This window comes from Jaculus jaculus, chromosome 23 (assembly GCF_020740685.1).
Source record: "Jaculus jaculus isolate mJacJac1 chromosome 23, mJacJac1.mat.Y.cur, whole genome shotgun sequence".
NCBI classification, from domain to species: Eukaryota; Metazoa; Chordata; class Mammalia; order Rodentia; family Dipodidae; genus Jaculus; species Jaculus jaculus.
This window is the reverse complement of record NC_059124.1, coordinates 5,057,377-5,081,339: the sequence shown is the minus strand read 5'-3', so window position 1 is coordinate 5,081,339 and position 23,963 is coordinate 5,057,377. Positions and strand designations below refer to the sequence as shown.

Sequence of the window (23,963 nt, the reverse complement as noted above, 5' to 3'; positions counted from 1 at the left end):
ATCTGGAGAGATGGCTTAACTGTGAAGGCACTTGCCTGCAAAGCCTAACACCTGGGTCTGACTCCCCAGTATCCACGCAAAGGCTGTTGTACGAAGCAGCACATGTATCTGGAGTGCTGGGGGTGCTGACATGACCATTCGCTCTCTTTCTCTCTCTCTCATCTATCTCCTTGTACATAAACTATATATATATATAAATGTATTTGAAGTGTCCTAAAATATAGTATTTCTCCAGGGCCTTGACTGTGGACTGGCTAAGCACTTTGGGGAAAAACAATAAATGTAGGAATAATAAATAATAATAAAAGAAATAAATAAGTAAAAAAAAAATAAAAATGACAAGTAAATATAAAAAATAATAAAATAATACTTGTCCAGATGTCTACTCTGATGTCTAGATGTTTTTGGGTCTCTTGAACCAACCTTTTTCTGTGTACAGGACTTTTTTAAAAAAATTATTTATTTATTTGAGAGTGACAAACACAGACAGAGAGGCAGAGATAGATAGAGAGAGAGAGAGAGAGAGAGAGAGAGAGAGAATCTTTAAGATCTATTCTGTAGGGTCTCATTTTTGTTTTTTTTTGTGAATATTCATTTCCTACTCATATTCCATACTCATATTTCCAACTGCTATTTAGTGCTGTTTACTGTTCAGTATCTTTTGCATTTCTCCAGTCACAGCTCAGAGAGAAAAATGAAACAGCAAAGTTCTTATCTGGTGAATCTAAAGGGATGAAAGGTGGGTGCCACCATGCCCAGCCTGGTTCATACTGTTTTTGAACTTTGATCCAGTCCTTTCAGTGGTTGTTCTGGGCCTGGGCGGGGCTGAAAGTTTAAGATTTCCTGTCACATCCCCTAGCCGCATTTGGTACACTGTAGGTGGTTGGGACACTGGCAACAGTTTTTGTGCTCTGCGCAAAGCTGGTCCCCCCAGCACTGGTTTGCGGGGTTCAAGGGCTGAATGCGTCAGTGACAGCCAGGCCTGGCAGCTGTCATCGAGACACCAGGCAGTCGTTGGCTGCAGGAGGTGCTCGAAGCCTTCCACCTAAGAGGCTCCTCACCCTGCCTGTCTGCGCGCAGAGCTCTTGTCTGAGGCGGAGGTGAGTCCAGCAGAGCTCCAGCCAAGCCTCTGCCCTCTCTGGCTCCTCGGCTCCCCGGCTCACTCTCTCTCCTCTGATCCTGGTGGAGCCTTTGCTCCCCTAAATAAGCCTGTGCTTGCCCCTTTGGGGCTGCAAGAGAAATACTAAAATACTATTCATAGCTCACCAATTAGAAGTAAATAGGCAATAATATAGTATAATATGATATAATTAATACAATATAATATAAAAGAGGCATATTATTTAAAATTTAAAAAAGATATAGAGCTGGGCGTGGTGACACACGCCTTTGATCCTAGCACTCAGGAGGCAGAGGTAGGAGGATCACTGAGAGTTCGAGGCCACCCTGAGACTACAGAGTGACTTCCAGGTCAGCCTGGGCTTAAGAGTGAGACCCTACCTCGAAAAACCAAAATATAAATGAATAAATAAATAAAAATAAAATAAAAAAGATATAGCTATAACTACAAAATCAATGAAATCCAGATTTATAACAAGTTTGGTTCTTGTTTCTCCCCCTGTGACTAAAAATTCTTGGTACATGAGAAAAGATAATTCTGTAAACAAGAAATTTAAAATGGTGCTCTATTCCTTCTGCGATGTGAACATTCATATTCTCTCATAAACTGAAATAGCAAGTGTCATACAAAAATGATCTGACATAATACCACACTAACAGGACAGATAGAATTATTAGCTATAAATAAGTGCTACAGAAACTTAGATATTAAAGACCAACCTTGGGCTGGAGAGATGGCTTAGTAGTTAAGGCACTTGCCTGTGAAGCCTAAGGACCCAGGTTTGATTCCCCAGTACCCATGTAGGCCAGATGCACTAGGTGGCACAGGCTTCTCTGGAGTTTGTTTGCAGTGAGTAGAAGGCACTGGCATGCTCATTCTCTCTCTCTCTCTCTCTCTCTCTATATATATATATATATATATATACATACATATATATACATATACATACATATATACATATATATACACATACATGTACATATATATATATATATGTATCTCTCATATAAATAAATAATATATAAAAAAAGACCAGCCTTTCCTAAAACTGTAACTAACCACTTCATACAATGTGATTGCTCTGAAATTAAAGTGTACAAAGAAGAAACTAGAATTGCAACCTAAGTTATTTCAAACATCACATAAAATATTTCATAGGATACATGGGCTAGAGAGATGGCTTAGCAGTTAAGGCTGAGGATCCAGATGCACATGGTGGCACATGTGTCTGGAGTTGATTTGCATTGGCTGGAGGCCCTGGTGCACCCATTCTCACTCTCTTTCTGACTCTCATAAAAAAAAAAAAATCTTAAAAAAAATCTATAGGATACAAATGTATGTGGACACAGGGTTTGGTTAGAGTATTATGATCATTTCATCTGGGGGTAGAGACAAGTGTATCAAATGGATTTTCTAATCTAAAATCCTTCAAATTCAAGTCTGATTGTTTTATATTTCCTGCTTTTTCTGTTAGACACAGATGACTGGCAGTGTTGAGATCTTTCTCCACTAGAGGCTGGAGGCGGTTACTGAGTCAAGAGATTGGACTTTTGCCCAGGAGAACTGGAAATTTTACACAGGCTTTGGTTCCTCTCCGTGGTTTCTGCTTTCAGCCCCTCACGAATATATCCGCGCTGAAAAAAATGAGTGCTGAGAAGTTCTCGGCGGCAATGCTAGAGACTTGGCTGGAGTCCAAGGAAGAAACTGGTAATGTACTTCATGAAATGTGAAGAAAATTCAGTGTGCAGGGACCCAAAGGAGAAGCTGGACTTGCCACAGGTTACCTTTTCATAGTGAGTCTCTAGAGGAGGGGACGTGCTTAGGAACCTCAGGGTGGGTGTTTAGAAATGCAATTATTTTATAAGTTATCCTAAGACAGTGTATGTTGCTGAGGTATTTCTGGGACAAGAGGATTAAACAGTGAGTTATGAGACTACGAAGCAGATTTTCTCTTTCTTTGTGTTCCAGCTGGGAGTCCTGTCTTTCCCCAGGTGCCTGGCAGTGTGAATGCTCTGATAAATTTGATTAAGCTGTTCTATAGAATATGTGACTTGTAGCCCACAGTGATGGCAAACTCAAATATCAAGAGTTGTATTATTTGCATGCTAACAAAAGATACCCATGGGACCCGTGCTTGAAGATCCACCGTAGTAAAAGAGAGAAATGGAGACATTCGTGGGGAGCGTGGGGTTCTGAGGCTGAGGGCCGTCGCCAGCAAACCCTTCGGCATTTTTCAGGAATGATGAATTATGGAAAAAGAACAATAGCTAGGGACTTCCTATGTAGCCTTCAGAAACAGAATGAAACTTATCTTTTTTTATTTTGAAAAATGTGTGCATGACATTAAAAAATTCCTCTCTTTCTTTCTTTCTTTCTTTCTTTCTTTCTTTCTTTCTTTCTTTCTTTCTCTTTCTCTTTCTCTTTCTTTCTTTCTTTCTTTCTTTCTTTCTTTCTTTCTTTCTTTCTTTCTTTCTTCCTTCCTTCCTTCTTTCCTTTATTTGGTTAAGGAAACAATATTGCATAACTGGAGAAGCAGGAAATATATGAGGAATGTTAATTTTAAATAGCTTTGTATCAACTAAACCAGCATTCTTTTAGCTAAAATGTTCTCGTTTTCTCTCTCTTTCTCTCTGTTTCTTTTTACAGCCTGCCTTGTATAGGCAGGCCCACAGCACACCTAATCCTACTCCTTAGACACAGAATGCTGAAAACAAGCCACTTGGACTTAGTTCTTGGTTCCCGGGGCCACTATTCTGTACCTGGGGGGTGTCTCATAACTCTACTCTGTCTAAACCATATTTGTTCAAAGTGAAGCAAGACGTTTTGAAATCTGAAACAAAAAATTAGAACCAGGCCAGCAGTCTGTTTCATTTCTTTATTCTTCTGTGAGAAAAATCTCTCTCTGTTTGTAACCAGGAATGGAAGGTTATTGTGTTCTAAGAGTGTTTCAAGAGGGTGGTAATTTAGAGAGGCTTGACGCATGCACAATAACAGAAATGTGTAGTCAAAAGGCCTGTGAGCAAGTGTTTTGTGCAATTAAAATAAAAAGCCAAGGCATGGGGAGATTTCTCAGTGGTAAAAGCCACTTGCTTTGATTCCACAGCCCCCGTGTAAAGCTGGCCACAGAGTGGCATAAGTGGGTGGCATTTATTTTCACTGGCAAGAGACCTTGCTGTTCCCATCCATGCACACCCCAATAAGTAAATAATCAGTTAACTAACCAACTAAAAGAAATAAAAGACAGCTCCAAATATGAACATCAGCTGGTCTCAGGCACAACTCATTAATGTGACCCCAACCTTTCCACTTTGGTTTTTTTTTTTTTTAAACATAAAAATATTGCTTACAGAGACCTTCTCTCCCCCACCTCAATTCTGTGGAGGGTTTTTGGTGAGTTATTGGTATTTATTGTGGGAGCCACGCTGCTTCATGAGTCTCTGCAGGGATGTGGGAAATATGATTTCTCAGGCTATTCCCACCCACCCTGAGGCTATTATAATTTTTTTATAATCTTTCTGGCCCCCTCTTCTGCAACACTCCCTGAGCTTTCTCTGCAGATTCTGGATCTGTTTTTTATGAGGTTTGTGTGAACTTATTATTTGGTGAATACATTCACAATCTCCCTTTCTAGATATCTTGAGATATACAATCTATGATTGTCAACTCTGTTCACCCCACTATGACTTTGAATGACAGAACTTGTTCCTCTTATCGAACTGCACATTGTACCTGGTATCTAACTGCTTTGGCCTTCCTTCCCTCTGCCCTGCCTTCTGGTAAGAGACATCACCCTTTAATGTTTACTATCCACAAAAGATAACACAGGGAATCCTCCCAAATGCTCATCAGTGGATGCATGGAAAAAGAAGATTGGATATGTATTCTAGTATATGATGGAATACCACACACCAATAAAAAAGGATGGAGCTATGTGCTTTGTGAGGTCAAGGTTAGATGTGGGCAACCAGTCAAGGGCAGGCAGAGAGAACCCAACACTGCTGATCAGTTGCAGAGAGATGAGCTACAAATAAAACAGTTTGCATTACATTCTTGGAGTGAGAAAGAGCTGTGAATACACTATAAGTACCAGATGTCCTAGCTTATAGTAAAAAACAAACAAACAAAAAACAACTTCAAAACTGAAGGACTTTTGACCTCTCTTGAAGTTCGCTGTTATCCCGGGGTGGGGGTGATTGGGAGACCAGGAAACACGGGGGGAACCAGGCGGCCAATACGCTGACATTAGTTGGGGCTAGGTAAATGAGTTTGTGAGAGTTTAGTATATGGTTTTATTTACTTTTGCATGTGTTTGTGATCTCCATAATAAACCTTTCATTTTTAAAAATTTTTTGTTTCTTATTTTTATTTATTTGAGAGTGACAGACAGAGAAAGAGGCAGACAAAGAGAGGGAGAGAGAGAGAATGGGCGCGCCAGGGCTTCCAGCCACTGCAAACGAACTCCAGAGGCGTGCACCCCCTTGTGCATCTGGCTAACGTGGGTCCTGGGGAATCGAGTCTTGAACTGGGGTCCTTAGGCTTCACAGGCGAGCGCTTAACTGCTAAGCCATCTCTCCAGCCCGAAACCTTTCATTTTTTTCTATTTATTTACTTGTTTATATATGTGCTATTATTAACAACATGTTTCATATGGGTACATCTTGTGTTAGTACCCTCTTTTCCCTCGTCCCTGTCCCCATTCTGCTGGAGACATGCCTCAGTGAGGTCACAGGTATTCCCCATGGGGTTGTGGTTTATGTGTCATGGGAGCTGTAATCAGCTATTCTGGGGGAGGCAAAGCCCCTGGGCATGATGTCTCAACCTGTGGCTCTTACAATCTTTCTGCCCCCTCTTTCGCAAAATTCTGTATGAGCCTTGGTGGGTGAGTTTGAAGTCTACTTCAGGGATGATCTGTTAGGAGCCTCTGGATCTTTGGTGGGTGTTGAGTGTCCTCAGGGTCTGTCTCCTTCACCCCGGTGCTGATTATCAGGTTCAGCGTGGAAGCAGCGCACTTGCTCATCTCCCCAGTGCCTCTATGGTTTAGCTGTGGCTTGGCTGAATTGTGAGGGGTAGTTTATCTCCTCAGGTCTTGCTACCTTCTGAAAAAGAACAGACTCTCCAGTGGAAAGTGAAGTCAGTATCGTTTAAGTGGGATAAGCATTATTAATTTAGGGAGAATTTGATGTATGTAACCCCTCTTTTAGCCAAAGACTAGTGAGAGCTTGAAACTGGAGAACATAATCTTCATCTGCCCCTAGGATTCTGATCTGGTTCCCAATTCCAGATATGGGTTCCTTCACACCGAGCAGATCGCTTAGCCAGTCAGGAAGCGATTGGTTACCCACCTAGGCTGTGTGCCAGTATTGCATTGGTGTGTACATCCTGTCAGGGGGTTTGCTTCTGAGTAGGATAGGCTTCTGTTTTTGTTTTTGTTTTGAACCTTTTAGTCTACAGAGATAAAGGTGTCTATGATACCAGTTCATTCTGAGTTTTTATGTTACTCCCACCAAGCCCATCCCTCCCTGTTGTCTAGGCCTTGAGCTGCCTGTCAGGGAGGTCAGCACCTTGGGGTGATGCAGGTCAGGAAGCACAGATGAGTGAGACCCTGTGGTCTCACTGAGTATGATCTGCTCCAAGTTTGACCATTTTTCTACAAATTTCAGTGTGTCAGTTTTCCTTACTGCTGTGTAGAATTCCATCATGTAGATATACCACAGTTGGTTATATCCGTTCATGCAATGGTGGGCACCTGGCTTGATTCCAGTTCTTACCTATTGTGAGCTGAGCAGCTGCAAACACTGCGGAGCAAATATCTCTGTAGTGAAGCAGGGAGCATTTAAGGTAAAATTTAGGGTAAAATCCCAGTAAGGGAATAACTATGTCTGTTGGCTGCTCCATATTCATACTCAGGTTTTAAATGCCGGAAAATAGCAAGGAAGGAAAAATCAAGAGGCACTCCATCTAGGGAAGAAGGAAGAGAGATTATGGAACAAAACTTGAAGGACACTGGTGCTTGGAGCTGTCCACTTCAGCAGTCCCCTTCCCTGTTAGTTGAAGCAGATGTTCCCTCTCAGCTCTCTGAGACGTGAGACGTGAGGGAACTCAGTGTTTAAAGACACAAGGGCGTTTGTTGTTTTGTTTTGGGTTTTCGAGGTAAGGTCTCACGCTGGCTCAGTCTGACCTGCGTTTCACTATGTAGTCTCAGGATGGCCTTGAACTTACGGTGATCCTCCTACCTTTGCCTCCCGGGTGCTGGGATGAAGGCGTGCGCCACCACGCCCAGCTAGCAAGGGCATTTTGTTAAAGCACTAGCGAAGCTCATGTCGTTGGTTTCTGTTGCCATGTGCTCTGAAGACACACGCAGTCATGAAGTCACCATCACGGCCCACGTATAGACCCACACCCTCCCAGGTTCCCGCATAGACACACCCTCCTCCCTCTGTGCCAGCCCATGCCCACCCCGGCCCAGTCTTCCGCCTTACACTGGCTTTGCCGCAGACCCATACAAATGCATCTCTGGGACAGGGAACTGTGCAGTGTGACTGTGTCACCGAGCAGCGGTGCACCTGACACCCATCCACAGGGCAGCCTGCCCCAGCGGGGTCCAACGCAGACACAGTTAGACTTTGATCAGCAGATAGTTTCCGTAGCGCTGCTGGCGCTGGTGCGCCTTGGCATGGTCACCAAAACAAAGTCTTTGTCTGTTTTGCTTCAAATATTATAATTCCAGACTTCAAGTTTGGCTGTGTTCCATTTTATGTTAGGCATTGGGCGGGGGGTCAGCATTCATTCCTCACCACTCAGAGGGAGGGTTGGTACCACATGGGTTTTATTTATTTATTTTTTTTAATGTCTCATGATATATACCTTCAGTCAGGTTGTGAGAACGCCTCCAACTTTCTAATGTTATTGCGAGTCATATTAAAATCTTCTCATACTTCTGCAGAATTATAAAAATGTACTTGCTTCTTCTCTCCTGAAACGAGGCTTGAGATTGAGATTCTGCTACTTCTTTTCCACAGGTGCAAAGCTCCAGGGAGAATGTCCAGCAGTGATCTCTCCAGTCACTCTCAAGAAGGTTCACTTCTGCCTTCTGGGGCTTCTCTTCATTCTCTCTACGACTGTGGTGGCTCTCTCTGTAGCATTGGCAGGTGAGATAGATATTGTTGGAAATGCGCAGTACTCTGACCTGTATTGCCTGTAAATCTTTTTTTGTTTGTTTTGTTTTTTGAGGTAGGGTCTCACTCTGGCCCAGGTTGACCCAGAATTCACTCTGTCTTCTCAGGGTGGCCTCGAACTCACGGCGATCCTCCTACCTCTGCCTCCTGAAAGCTGGGATTAAAGGCTTGCGGCACCACGCCTGGACGCCAGTAAATCTTTATAGAGTGCCATCGTGTGCTAGGCACTGGGCAAATTGCTTCAGAACACACACGCTCACACACACACACACACACACACACACACACACACACACACACACGCACACGCACACGCACATGCCCACACCCCTACCTTCTAGTCTCTGGGAGCTTGAATTCTGTCAGGATGACGTAGGCACAACAGATCGCAGAATGTCCGAGGTGGCCGCGGTCAGCCCCCTCAGGAAGGTACCACGTCACCAAACTCTAGAAGCAGATGCAGGAGTCATATGTCTACCTGGGGAACCATATTTAACAGAGAGCAAGGAGACAGCTCAAGGAGGCTGCATGGGAGTCAGGGCAGAGGAGAAGAGAAGAGTGCCATGGTGTGGAAGGTGCATTCCTCCATGACCCGGAGCCTTGGGCACCATGGTTGACCCGGGTCTGATGATGTCAGGTGGAAAGTTCCTGAAATACGCATTTCATGGGTCGTTACTCTGGACTGTTCTGAAGAGGGTTTTAAAATCTCTCGCTTCTTGCTCCACCTTTCCCAGTGAACTGTCCCTCTGTGCAAATGTATCCACCTCATATACACTACCTGCTCAGTTGCCACCTGGAGTTGTCTCAGGTGACAGATCCGTTGTCACAGTAAAAGTCATTGACTTACCACCGACTCAAAGCACAGATGCAGTAATGCTGCTAGTTCAGGAATGCCAAGCCATCAAGTATGCCCACCAGTGGGTGAGACTTCGTTTTCCATATGCATAAGGAGAAAACATAGCATAGGTACGGTTGGGACGATCTGTGCTTTTAGCACCCATGGAGACCCTCGGAATGTGACCCTGGGGAAAGATGGGTGGGGCAGGGGGGTCACACTGTGACAGCCTTGCAGGTCATTTTATACCGTTGCTTTAAAACTTTTATTTTTATTTACTTATTTATTAGAGACAGAGAGAAGGAGAGAGAGAAAGAGTGAGAATGGGCGCCAGGGCCTCTAACCACTGCAAACAAACTCCAGATGCACATTCCACCATGTGAATTTGGCTTCCGTGGGACCTGGAGAGTCAAACTGGGGGCCTTAGGCTTCACAGGCATGTGCCTTAACCACTAAGCCATCTCTCCAGCCCTGCCTTTTACTTTGAATGCAACGAGAAGATGATGGAGAGAGAAGTTGAGAGCTGGAAATTTCATTGCTGGTCAATCACTTGACTGCTCCATTGAGAATAAATTGCTAGGGGATAAGGGTAAGGGAAGATCTATTTTGGGAAACCTTACAATTGAAGGGTCCACATGAAAGATCATGATGATGGCTTTGGCTTGGTCTACACTTATATGATATGACCAGAAAGATTCTGAATAATTAACTTTTCTCCCGTGGCAGTGTTGTGTTATTAGGGAAATAAGACGTGCAGAGCTCCTGCCCAGTGTGTTTGCTTACCAGCTTTGGGGAGCTAAACCACCTACTGCACAGAAATAAAGTTTGCTTTGTCAAAACTCCTTCAGTTGAGTGGCAGTTTCTTGATATGCAACCACCTTACTCCCTGTAGCAATGCTCACCAAAAGTTATATGACCAAACTCTCTAATCTTAAAATTTTCTACTTGTATCATTTTCTTTAAGTATCTAGTTTATGTTGTATTAATAGTTTTAAATTTATTTATTTGTTTAAGAGAGAAGGCGGCAGATAGATGGAGGAGAGAGGGAGAGAATGGGCGCCCCAGGGCCCCCAGCCACTGCAAACAAACTCCAGATGCGTGCGGCCCCTTGTGCATCTGACTTCATGTGGGTCCCGGGGAATTGAACCTGGGTCATTAGGCTTTGCAGTGGTTAAGTGCCTTAACCCTAGGTGTCTGAGCTATGAAAGCCTCTCTCATCCCTCACATATAATTGGCCCCAGACATTAGCATGCACTTACATTTTCTGTTAGTGGAAGAACATATTCAACACTTTATATGAAGTAAATAAAATGAGAATTGATTGTAGTTTGAGTGTTTCATGATATTATTTTACAAAATTAACTTTAAGTTCTTCATTGAATAATATACAGATGTCACAGTGAGTTTGAGATCAGCCTGAGACTAAATAGTGAATTCCAGGTCAGTCTGGGCTACAGCAAGACCCTACATCAACCAACAAATATATATTATATATATATATATATATATATATATATATATATATATATATATATATATATAATTTGTGTATATATATATGCATATATATATACAAAAATTTTAATAGTTTTACAAAATATCTGCAAATCTATAAAAAACTGTGTAAACATTTTTTCCAAGTCAACATGAAAAGTGAAAAGTGTTCAGTCAGCCTGAAAGAAGCAGTGACAAAGACATTCACAGCTATTTGCTTCTGTTTCCTAAATGCACATTATGTTACATGCTGGTATGAAAAGTGGGAATATCTGTTTAAAATTGCCTACTTTGGGCTGGAGAGATGGCTTAGTGGTTAAGGCACTTGTCTGTCAAGCCTAAGAACCTATGTTGGACCTCCAGATCCCATGTAAACCAGATGCATAAAGGTGAGGCAAGCTCAGAGTCATACATGCCCACTAGGTTAGTTCAGTTGCAGTGGCTGAGGCCCTAGGGTGCCAATTCTCTCTCTCTCTCTGCCTCTTTCTGCCTTGCTCGCTCTCTTGCTCTCACTCTCTCCAAAAAAAATACATAATAAAAAAATAAATAAATTGCCTACTTTTTTTTTCTATCTGTTATTTCCTGTCACATACCTATTGCTGAGCACTCAGTACGTTTTCCAAAGAGCAATGTGCTCTTAGTTATTAAATGAAGAAAAAAGTGAAGTTATTAGGATTCCAAGTCTCCCCACACCTGGCTTCCTGTTACTGTCCTAATCCCCAGCAGTAAATATACTTCATTTAGCATATATGCTGTCTTCATATGTTCTCCGCTGCTCTGATTTCTTCTAAAGCTGATATGTCAGTCTCCTTACCAATAGTCAGCATTCTGCCAAAACTGCCCATACTATCAGCAATTCTAACTCTAATCTTCTCTGCTCTTCCCCTACATAGGATAAGCTCTCTTTCATGTGTAAACTTTTGATAAATAGCTTATATAAACAATTGACAGATGTGCTCTGTTATGTTCCTTAACCAGTTACCTCCTAGTTGAACCTTTTGCCTATAACCTTGGCAATAAAGAGATGTACTTAATCTAATTAAAAAAACGAGCTTCCCTTTCAGCGATGGGCTTCTCTAGTCAACAGTTTGCCTTGTACGGTTGCTCAGTACAAACTTTGTTTCAGATCTTATTTTTTTAATTAATTAATTTATTGATTTATTTGAGAGAGACAGACACAGAAAGAAAGACAGATAGAGGGAGAGAGAGAGAATGGGCGCGCCAGGGCCTCCAGCCTCTGCAAACGAACTCCAGACGCGTGCGCCCCCTTGTGCATCTGGCTAACGTGGGACCTGGGGAACCGAGCCTCGAACCGGGGTCCTTAGGCTTCACAGGCAAGTGCTTAACAGCTAAGCCATCTCTCCAGCCCCAGATCTTACTTTTGTGTCACCATCCTATTACTCACTCCCTAGAGTCCTTCTTTGACATGGCAGAAAACTTTATATTGTTGTTATAAAGTATTCTGGGAAATCTTCTGGTTTCCAAATTTCTAACAAAAGCCAAAGTAATTTTTATGAACATGTTTTGTGTATGGATCAGGCTTTCACATCACAAATAATATACATATAAATGGGTTTTTGAGGTAGGTTCTCAGTCTAGTCCAGGCTGACCTGGAATTCACTATGTAGTCTCAGGGCGGCCTTGAATTCATGGTGACCTCCTGCCTCCGCCTCCCAAGTTCTGGGACCAGCTCACAAACAATATTTTTAAGTGTGTCATATTTCGTGCACTGATAGTTTCATGGGAATAAAATACAGGGTAGGTGGTGAGAAGTTTCCTTTATGTCAAGAGGAAGAAAACTAAAGCAAAGAAGGGTTGGGGGGAGAGACCATATGATCCCAGGACACAGCACCACACTCCTGTGGCTCTGTTGTTATAGAAATGCATTTCTGGAACGCCTTTCCAGCAGATATCACCTCAGAGAGGAAGGGGGTCAGCCCCCCCCCCACCAGGAAGCGCACTGGAGGGAGGGAGGACCAGCATGCACAGGAGAAGACTTCTGTTGATGAGTTATGAACACCACAGTCCAAATGCATACTCCAAAACTAAGCTCAAGGTGGGATGCAGAGAAAACACAAGACATGGCAATGTTTACTTATTATACTTCTTTTTATTGTGGAAATTTTAGAGGCAAAAAGAGAGCCTGGCATAGAGAAGACATTGTATGCCACCTGCCCAAAAGACTGGATTGGATTTGGAAGCAAATGCTTTTATTTTTCTGAAGACACTAGAAACTGGACTTTCAGCCAGACCTCCTGCCTGTCACTAGAAGCCCAGCTCGCCCAGTTTGACAGCCTGGAGGAACTGGTAAGGCATGTGTGGATCCTTTTCTGGTGAACACATAGTGCCCTGAGGTGGGGAGCTTGAAGCTGAGACAGAGGAAGGATCCCATCTGGGGCAGAATGGGGACACGGGCGCCACCTGCTGCTGGCGTCATTTCTGCCCTGAGTCCCGACACATTCCAGACACATTCTCTAACCTACTGGTCATAGCCAGCCTGGAAGTTGAGCCATCCTGTTCCCATCTGACTAAGGCATGCAGGGATCATACAAATTGTCACGTGTGACACTATTAATATCATGCTCGAGTGACAGTACTAGCTGCAACTTCCCAGTCACAAGGGGATTCATTAAAGCAAAATACTTTAGCATTATAGTCTCAACGTCTCCACTGAGAATTGGACATTGCTCTGCCTCCTGGCCTGTGCTCCACATTGCACTCTGTTGCCTCTTGGGAGGCTGTAGAATGGTGAGATTGACTTGAGTCACTGGAAACAAAGGGATAGAAATGTCTACTTTCTGTGTGTTTTAAATAGAATTGTTAACTAGATACCAGGGCACCTCTGACCCCTGGATTGGCCTTCCCATTTGTCTAAGGCATGCGGTAATCATAAAATTGTTTATGTCAGGATGTACGGCCTACTTAAGGTTGATGGACAGACATTGCTGAGACTTTTCAGTCACTGGGAGTTGTATGGTCCTTTTGAATGAAGTATCTTTTGGGGATTATAGACACCAGTGTCTCCATTGAGGACTGGAGACTCCTGTCTCCTAAACCTATGCTCTACATTACACCCTGTTGCCAGCCCTGTAGGAGGCTGTATGGCAGTGAGATTGATTCAAGAGTCACCAGAAACAAAGAAGTACATCTGTCTGCTTTCTGTGTTCTGTAACAGAAGTTTCTGAGGAGATACAAGGGCACCTCTGACCACTGGATCGGCCTGCACAGAGAGTCGTCCCAGCATGCTTGGAGGTGGACAGACAACACTCAATATACCAACGTGTATGTTTATTTTTTGTTTTTAAAAATATTTTTATTTTATTAAAATAAAAGGAGAGAGAGGGGGGGCGGGAATACGCCAGGGCTTCCTGATGCTAAAAATGAATTCCTGAAACATGGGCCACTCCATGCATCTGGCTTTATGTGGGTACTGGGGAACTGAACCTGGGCCTTTAGGCTTTGCATATAAGCACCTTACATGATGAGCCATCCTCCATCCCAGCATGTACATTTGTAAGGCCTCTTTCCTTCTTCTGTGCTCATGTGCCATTATGTGTGTGAGCCATGGGTATGTAATGAGAAAGGTACTGTCATGGCAAGCACCCTGGGCTGGAAAGATGAAATAACAACCCTTGGACTGTCTGGAGGTGTAGCTCCGAGGTAAGCTTGTGTGCTGAGAATGCATGAGTCAGTCCCAGCAAACTCACATTCCCTACAAAACTAAATCCTTCTTAAGTTCTATGATTCATTTGCTGTGATTTTGGTAATCCTTACTTAATTATGAGGATCCATTCTCCAATCCCAAGAAGTCACTGCTGCTTCTATTCACAGAGGGGGAACTGGGGACTCATCTAAAGACATGGCAGAGGGTACCCGCAGCATCTCCTGGACTGAAAACATTATAGCCATTTACTGCAAATGGAACATCGGGGGCCCATGGACTCGTTGACTCAGGCTTTACATAGGTGGAAGAGGGACTGAAACCAGACCAGCAGGCTTTGCAGGAAAGTCTTTAACCTCTGACCCATCTTTCCAGTATTGAATGGAGCCATTTCATTGGGTAACTTTTGAGTAATTTCTGAGCCAGGGTTTTATTTCACAAGCTTAAGTGTTTAAGACATTTCAAGACTTAAAACAATGTTCATTGAGGCCACCAAAGATAGCAGTTTATCTGGATATGGCAACAAGCACCAGTTAGATATCTTGTCAACATCTCACTGGGTTTGGACTGGGTGGATGACAAAAGTGTGGCATTCAAATAAAACCTTGAGAATGTGAAAGAAACAAAGTATACCTGAAGAGCTTACATAGTTATTGATTGCCTTCTGTCTGTCTCTGATCCATATTAATAAATATGAAGTGGAAGGGCTGTTGTTGCACCAGTTGGTAGAGTGATTGCCTAGCATTCAGGAAGCCAGATTTGATTCATAGCAACTCATAAACCGGGCGTGGGAATCCTAGTAATCCTGTAATCCTAGCGCTCGGGAGGTGGAGATGGGAAGAATAGAAATTCAAGGTCAGTCTCAATTTCAGGTCACTGACCTTGAGAGTCTGTGTCAAATAGGGGGAAAAAAATTGAGTCACTGTAGAAATGTGTCCTGGGGCTGGGACGCAGCTCAGGTAGCACAGTGCTTTTATAGCATGCTGGGTTTGAACACCTGCTGTAGCAGACAGCTTCAGGTTCGCTGAGATGAACTTCCAGACCAGGCACAGTGATGGAGGAAGGGGTTTATTGAAGCTTACAGATGCAGGGGGAGTTCCATAATGGCAGAAGAAGCTGGCCTGCCTTCACAGGACCAAGCAGGCACACAGAGAGAAGCACATGCCAAAAAGCCAAAGCCATGTAGCACGCTTCGGGAACTCCAGCTAGGCACACTTTGCATATCTTTAGATTGAAATCCGAAACTCATGACCACACCTTAAGGTCCACCCATTGACCCTGCCTCCAGCCAGGTGGCTGCAGATGCAAACTACAAACAAATAAAAAGATGAATCTATTGTGAGCCATCTATTCAAACCACCACACCTGCACTACATAAACCAGATGTGGTGGCATATTCCTATAACCCTAGTACTCAGGAGTAGGCAGGAGGATTAGAAGTTCAAGGTCATCCTTGGCTACATGTGGAGCCTGAGGACAGCCTGGGATCATGAGAGGCGCTATCTCATAAGCAGATGATTTTAACTGTAGGAAAAGGAAGATGGAGGGGATATGCTAGAGATTTCAGGGTAGCAGGGATAGATACTCAGTTCATGCATGTTTCATAATTTTGTATTTGATTTTCTTTCTCAGGACTTTCATCCGAGGTGCTGGGGAGTGTGCCTACCTGAATGACAACGGTATCAGCAGTGCCAGGGTCTACACAGACAGAAAATGGATTTGTAGCAAGTCAAACAGCTTTCCCCTCCAGGGACCAAGAGTTTTAAATCCTTTTTAGAGAATCTGCCAAAGAGATGCTTTGTAATTTGTAATATACAGTTGCTGCTCTGCTCTTGGCTGACCAAAATTGTCACCTCAAATGCCTTCATAATAATTGCCAACAGCCAAGTTGAAAACCATTTTAAGGGGTTATTTAGGAGTCTTATGAGGCAAGGCATGAGTCTAAATTAAATAGGAGTTTTGATAAGAGTAGTGCTCATATTTTAAACAGACCATGGTCAAATCTATATTATTGAGCCCCATTTCTGTTCACAGATTTACAGGATTTCTTATACAATCAGTACTTGTTTTGAATACATGGGGCCATGAAAATGAGTGGATACTGAAATCATGGAAGTAATTTCAATAATCAGTAAGAAAGATTATGATTGGTTGTGACCTCTAAAACATTTTGAGAACACATTCAATGTTCTTTTACAAATTCCATTATTGGGACTTCCGGTTAAGATGGCGGCGTAAGTACCACGCCAAAGCAGCCTGGGGGGAAAAAAGACCAAAAAACCTCAGCAAAATACACACTTTTACTAAAAAGTGAGGTGTATAGGAAACTGAAGCGGCAGCAGAGAAGTAGGAGAGATCCAGAGCATCCAGTGCCCGCACACAGGCTGGCAAAAGTGGCTCCGGCAGCTCTGCCAACCGTGGCCGTGGCGCACCAGAAAGCCGCCAGGCTCGGCTCGAGCCGCAGGAAAAGCCAGGTGCGGGATCTTCCCCTCACACCGCGCTCTCCGCAACTCAGGAAACATGAGGGGAGAGCGGCAGCGAGCAGCGGAGGAGCAGACCGCGAGGTAGAAGAACACGTGGAGCAGCGAGAGAACCGGAGCAGCCGCGGCTCCCTCCCCCCCCGCCACCGCCTGAGCCCAGCTCCGGCGAACAGAGCAGCGGCCCGGGACCGGCCATGCCAACTTGGGCTGACAGCGGGACCCAAGCAGGAGCAGAGTTCGGCAGCAACTTCAGCGGCTCCAGCACCAGTACCAGTGGCCCCAGCAGCAGCGGACCCAGGAGCGGCAGCGGCGGCAGATCCCGCAGCAGCGGCAGATCCCGCAGCAGCGGCAGATCCCGCAGCAGCGGCTTCGGGGGGAGCAGCAGTGGTGGACATGGCAGCGGCAGCTTCAGCAGCGGTGGTGGCTCTGGTGGTGGCAGCTACGGCAGCAGCAGAGGCAGCAGCAGCGGCTCGGTTTGCCCCATAGGAAAAGCAAGTGCCCAGCTCCAGAAATCAGAACAGCAGCCCGACGACCCAGACAGCAACTTGACTGAGACCAAACTCATCCAAGGTAACTGGGTTTGCACCACGGAAGGGTCTCACTTGGTCACAAGCTCACTGGGATCCCTCAAACAGACCAGAAATCTTAACCTCTGTGTTGATAGAGGATCTGGTTGTTATAATAACTACTCTGGCATACATACTTGGGGCTGTTTTTGACTGAATGGGTACAGTGTTTAGTTAACTTTTAGAATGTACCTGTGTTTTATTCCACTCAGCCTGCTTGAATACTCCCATAGCAGGGAAACTCAACCCCTAGGAGCACCTTTGTAGATACTCTCAGAGTCTTAAGAGCCACATCTAACACCTTAAACTCCTACCCTGAAAATATATAACATCAAACCAATTGATACAGCTAAGAATACCCAGCTAGCTAGAAAATCCAAGCATTAACTTAATCCAAGATGCAAAAATACATACATTATAACACAAGAAACACTAAAAAGCAAGACAATATAAATCCTCCTAAAAATATTAATGCATCAGAGATGACCTCCAGTGAGAACGAGTTAGAGGAAATGCCTGAGAAAGATTTCAAAAGAATGATTGTAAATATGTTCAAAGAAGTCAGAGAACAAGTCAAAGGAGTCAAAGAGGAACTTAAAGAGGAAATCAAAGGAATCAAAGAAGATGCAGTACACAAATTTCATGAAATAAAGAAGGCAATACAAGACATAAATAAGGAAATAGAAATAATAAAGAAAAACCAGTCAGAATTACTAGCAATGAAGAACACAGTTAATGAAATAAAAAACTCTGCAGAAAATCTCACCAGTAGGATGGATGAGGGAGAGGACAGAATATCTAAGCTAGAAGACCAGGTGGCAGATCTAATACAGGCCAACAAAGAGAAAGACAAACTTATAGAAAAGTATGAGTGGGAATTTCAAGATATTCGGGACACTATGAAAAGATCAAATATTAGAATTCAGGGCATAGTAGAAGGAGAAGAATTTCACTCAAAAGGCATAGTAGGTGTCTTCAACAAAATCATAGAAGAAAATTTCCCCCAAATTGGGAAAGAGGTGCCAATACAGATACAGGAAGCCTTTAGAACCCCAGCCAGACAAAAGCTGGAAAGAACCTCTCCTCGCCATATTATAATCAAACTTCCAAACACACACACCAAAGAAAAAATATTGAGGGATGGAGAGATGGCTTAGGGGTTAAGTGCTTGCCTCTGAAGCCTAAGGACCCCAGTTCAAGGCTCAATTCCCCAGGACCCACGTTAGCCAGATGCACAAGGTGGCAGAAGCATCTGGAGTTTGTTTGCAGTGGCTGGAGGCCCTGGCGTGCCCATTCTCTCTCTCTCTCTCTCTCTCTCTTTCTCTCTCTCTCTCTCTCTCTGCCTCACTCTCTCTCTGTCTGTCCCTCTCAAATAAATAAATAAAACAGAAAAAAATTTAAAAAAATATTGAAAGCAGTTAGAGAGAAAAATCAAGTTACCTACAAAAGTAAGCCCATCAGGATTACAGCAGATTATTCAACACAAACTTTTAAAGCCAGAAGGGCTTGGGGTGATATATTCCAAGTTCTGAAAGATAACAACTGTCAACCAAAGTTACTTTATCCTGCAAAGTTATCCATTCAAATAGACGGAGAAATAAGGACATTCCATGACAAAATCAGGTTAAAGGAGTATTTGAAGACAAAACCAGCTCTACAGAAAATACTTGATAGAATCCTCCATGCTGAAGAAAAGGAAAAGCACACATATAAGGAACCTAGAAAAAACAAGCAATACTCAAATACTAGTTAACAGAAGAGAGTACAGGTAGAACCAGAACCACAAAAAAAAAAAATAAATAAAGGCAAACATAAATACACACCTTTCAATAATATCTCTTAATATCAACGGCCTCAATGCCCCAACGAAAAGACATAGATTCACAGACTGGGTTAAAAAGCAGGATCCTACAATTTGTTGTCTCCAAGAAACTCACCTTTCTACAAAGGATAGACATTACCTTAGGGTGAAAGGTTGGAAGATGGTGTTTCAAGCAAATGGGCCTAGAAAACAAGCAGGGGTTGCTATCCTAATATCAGACAGGGTAGACTTTAGTCCAACAAATTCCATTATTGACATCAGAGAAACATAAAAAAGCACTAAAGTTGCTATTTATTTTATACTTGGTAGTTCATTTGGAACATTTTCAAAATAATTTTTACACATTCCATCTAGATGTTCATGTTTCACTTATAGTGTACCAAGTCCATATTTACACAAATACCAATTTAGTTTTATTTTTTTAAACTGGCTTTATTTCAGATCAGATGAGAGCTAATTACTTAAGATCTCTTAAGAATCTGATATCTCAAAATTGAAAGAAAGACTGATTGAAATGGGGAGGGGATATGGTGGAGACGGGAGTTTCAAAGGGGAAAGTGGGGGGAGGGAGGGCATTACCATGGGGTATTTTTTACAATCATGGAAGTTGTTAATAAAAATTTGGAAGAAAAAAAAAGAATCTGATATCCAATTTTGCAGTAAATTATGCTATATTGGGTTTTAAAAACAAAATGTTTGAAATTTTTATAGCATTTGCTACACTGTACTGATGAGTCCCAAAAAGGACGAAATAACAAGTTACAATGCATCTCTTCTCCTGTCTTCTTCCATTTGCTTACTTCACTGACATACTTGTCCATTTCTCCATGTAATTCTTCTGTTTTATTTTTTATTTCATTTCACTGTAGGGTTGAACCATAGCCTCACACATGCTAGGCAATCATTGTTGTAATAAGCTATCTCCTTCAGCCCTTGTAAATTTTATTTTCAGGTGGTCTTGCTATGTAACCTAAGCTGGCTCAGCACCTGTGGTCCAGTTGCTTCAAACACCAGGTGGCTGGGATTTCCAGCATGCATAACTATTATGAATATAAAATTCTTCATAATTAAAGTATGTGGCCATGTTTATAATGTGTTGGTTTGTCTGTTTTTCAATATTTAGAGACTCACAGTGTGGTGATGTTCTCAGGAGTGTGACCGAGACTGCCCTACTAGGCCAGTCTCAATGAACTTTCTTACAAATAAAAGTACATTTATACAAAAATTCAGGAAAAAAAATAAATGAGACATCATATTATTTTACACTGTGAAGGACCAACTCACAAAAGAAATTTGATTCAAATTGTGACTCTAACTGACGTGGCAGTCTTGCATAAAGTGGATGTGGAGTCATATAGCGACAGTGAGGATTATCCAGTGAGTCAGCTCAGACCTGGATAAACTATGGAGCCCCTCAGGCAGAGTTCCTTCCTATGAAACAGTGGTCTGAGAATCCAGGTTCTCAGATTCCTTTGAGATTAGTTATGTGAGTGAGTAGCTGGCTGATATGTGGACCTGATGCACAGGGTAGCCCTGTAAGGTTTTCCTTCATTTTCCTCTGTGGAAATAAAGGTTAAAGGAACAGCAAGTGTGCATTAGCACTGGAACTTCCAAGTGACCTCGCTGTCACCAGAAGAAGTCAGTGAGGTGTCTGGGCCAGGTTCTGGTAGTCACATATATTCTTCACTGGCTGAAGGAATTATTTAAACAGCATGTGTGAAATAGACCTCTAGATGTGCAAGACTGGAAAAGTGTATGATTCATAACCTTTTAGGGGAACAGTCTAATTTGGGATTTCTCACTTCATTCAAATGTGTCTACATCCTCCCTGAGCTGACCACTCCAGTTCAACATTCTGTCAAGTTATTCCCAGCATGCACCCTTTCACTGGCTCCCATTTTGTTCTCAGTAGGCAATCCAAATTCCTTCTAGTAATCCAGGTCCTATAATGTGCCAGCTTTTCTTCTCCTAGGCCTTATCTTCATCATCTCTGCCCTCCTGGTTTGACACCAAATGCATACACATATATTGATTTGTATTTTACATTTATATATCACTCATATGTATTTCTTTTGTTCATGTATATGTGTACATTAATGTATGTATGATATATATATATGTATAAATATAAATAAAATTATATATCAAGTAATTTTCCTACTAGTGGGGAGCTCCCTTGCTTTGTCAGGGTCCCAGAAGCTGTAAGTGGTGAAGCAGGACTGCAGTGGAGCTGTATTCATGGATCACAGTGTTACTTTTCCTCTTGTTGTCATAGCAATTTGGTGCACAGCCCTACAGGAGTCACTGTGTTTAAAGGCACATTGGCAGCTACATTTCTGGGTCCTCATTCCAGGGTGGATGGTGAAGACAGAAGGGAGGATGGGCTTTGGGTCTTGAACATGGGTCAACATCTGCACCTAGGGTAGGAAGTCTGGTGTGATAACATTTGGTTTTAATCTCTGTTCCTATAGAGGGAAGGCACATGCTGCACAATCTCTATGTTAGATTCCATTGCCTATCCCTAAGTTACTTCCCTGTCCTATACTGCATATCTTAAAATAAAATAAAAAAAAAAGCAACTCTTGTTTTCGGGGCTGGAGAGATGGCTTAGCCCTTAGCCTTTAAGGCATTTGCTTGCAAAGCCAAAGGACCTCGGTTCAATTCCTCAGGACCCACGTAAGCCAGATGCACAAGGTGGCACATGTGTCTGGAGTTCGTTTGCAGTGGCCAGGTGGCCCTGGCATGCCCATTCTCTCTCTCTCTCTGCTGCTTTCTCTCTTGCTCTCTCAAATAAATAATTAAATAAAAAAATTATTTTTAATTTAATTTATTTATTTGAGAGAGAAAGAGAGAGAGAGAGAGAGAGAGAGATAATCGGCATACCAAGGCCTCTAACTATTGCAAATGAACTCCAGACACATGCACTACCTTGTGCATCTGGCTTATTTAGGGACTGGGGAATCGAACCTGGGTCCTTAGGCTTCACAGGCAAGTGCCTTAACCACTAAGCCATCTCTCCAGCCCTGTCTCATTATCTCATGTTGTCTAACTTCCTAGTCAGAGTGTACATATGCTCAAAATGAGGCTTGTATGGCTTTTCCTTTGTCACTTTCAAAGTACTTCGTGTCACTTCCTATTCCGTTAATGGCCAAAGCACTACTATGTCTGAATATATTTCTCTCTTGTGTATGTGTAAAAATCATCTGCAGTTTTGATAATTTGTGGCTAGCTTGCTTAAAAAACATGAGTCAGTCTCCTGTGTCATGGACTACCCCTAATATACTTCAAAGTCATTGCTTTGTGTCAGGCAAGTGTAGCATTGACACCAAGTTCCCCAAATACCCAGGACCATTAAGATAAAGGGTGTTGGGCTGGAGAGATGGCTTAGCGGTTAAGCGCTTGCCTGTGAAGCCTAAGGACCCCGTTCGAGGCTCGATTCCCCAGGACCCACGTTGGCCAGATGCACAAGGGGGCGCACGCATCTGGAGTTCACTTGCGGTGGCCGGAAGCCCTGGCGCGCCCATTCATTTTCTCTCTCTCTCTCTCTCTCTCTCCCTCTCTCTCTGTCTGTCACTCTCAAATAAATAAATATAAAAATATTAAAAAAAAGATAAATGGTGTCTATTCTTGGTGAGGGAACATTTGCAAGGACAGAGGGGAATAAAAATGAATGAGATATAAGTATAATGACATATATATGAAGATTCCACGTTGAAACCCATTACTTTGTGCAGTAATCTAAAACAATTAATAAAAATTTAAAAACATTAAAATATTCTGGAACATAGATGATACAGATTATATAATTCATAGATCTAGCATTCATTGACTTTCTAATTGTGAAATAGTCTAGAAGTATGTTTGATGGTTGTTCCATGGAAATAGATATAAAATGTATTTATACAGGTTGTTTTTCAGTGTGCACTATGTATTTAGTGTAATTATCTAAACTTTTAGTAGGAATTCAATGCAAGTTGTTTAATTTGCAAAGTGGGTGGTGAATACCCAGAAGCCAGACTGGCACCATGACAGGCTTAAACAAGGCGTTGCCCTGGCTAGGCCTGAGTGTCAGATTCCCGCTTAGGCAGAGGCCCTGAGTCAGCCCCTAGACGTGTCCAGGGATGCCCAAGACTTGTCCCTTCCGCCTCTTTGCCTCAGCCAATCAAAAGAATACAAGTACAGCCCGGCCTGGTGGCGCACGCCTTTAATCCCAGCACTCGGGAGGCAGAGGTAGGAGGATTGCCATAAGTTCAAGGCCACCGTGAGATGACAGAGTTAATTCCAGGTCAGCCTGGACCAGAGTGAGACCCTACCTCGAAAAACCAAAAAAAAAAAAAAAAAGAATACAAGTACAGTTACTGTTTAAACCAACCAATCATGTAACCGCCCCCTCCTTCTTTGTTCAAATCCCTATTAAAAACCCTGCCCTCCCGCCACTCGGGGCTCTTGCATGGATCCGCTGTGCTGGTGAAGTCAAGAGTCTGAGTTTAAGCTGCAAATAAAGCTCCTTGGTTTGGTTCTCCTTGGTGGTCACTGGGGGCTCCGAGAACTGGGCATAACAGTGGTTTTAATAACCTGGTCAGAGCTAGCATTGAAATCCTAGATTCCCATAGAATGGAATGTAATTACTGAAGAGAGCACAGAGTCCTCAAGAATGGAGGTAACCAAAGAGTGGGGGAGGTGGGGGAGAAAGAAACAAAAGGCACCAGGTAATGAGATGGAAAAAGGGCAAAAGCAATGCGCATAGAAGTGAGCCAGGAAGTTCTGTTAGATTTATTGCAAGATGAATTTAGATGAAAACTGTGAATGG

General features: G+C 42.9%; 1 protein-coding gene across 1 annotated transcript; it reads left to right on the top strand.

Moving 5' to 3' along the window:
- The first annotated feature begins 887 nt into the window (after positions 1-887).
- On the top strand, positions 888-16,251 carry LOC101611155 (C-type lectin domain family 2 member E-like). The gene is made up of 6 exons (XM_045139695.1): positions 888-1,100; positions 2,595-2,827; positions 8,140-8,268; positions 12,753-12,931; positions 13,800-13,906; positions 15,918-16,251. Exons 2-6 carry the CDS (start codon positions 2,764-2,766, stop codon positions 16,060-16,062), a joined length of 624 nt encoding a protein of 207 aa, XP_044995630.1. The 5' UTR covers positions 888-1,100; positions 2,595-2,763; the 3' UTR covers positions 16,063-16,251.
- The last annotated feature ends 7,712 nt before the right edge of the window (positions 16,252-23,963 follow it).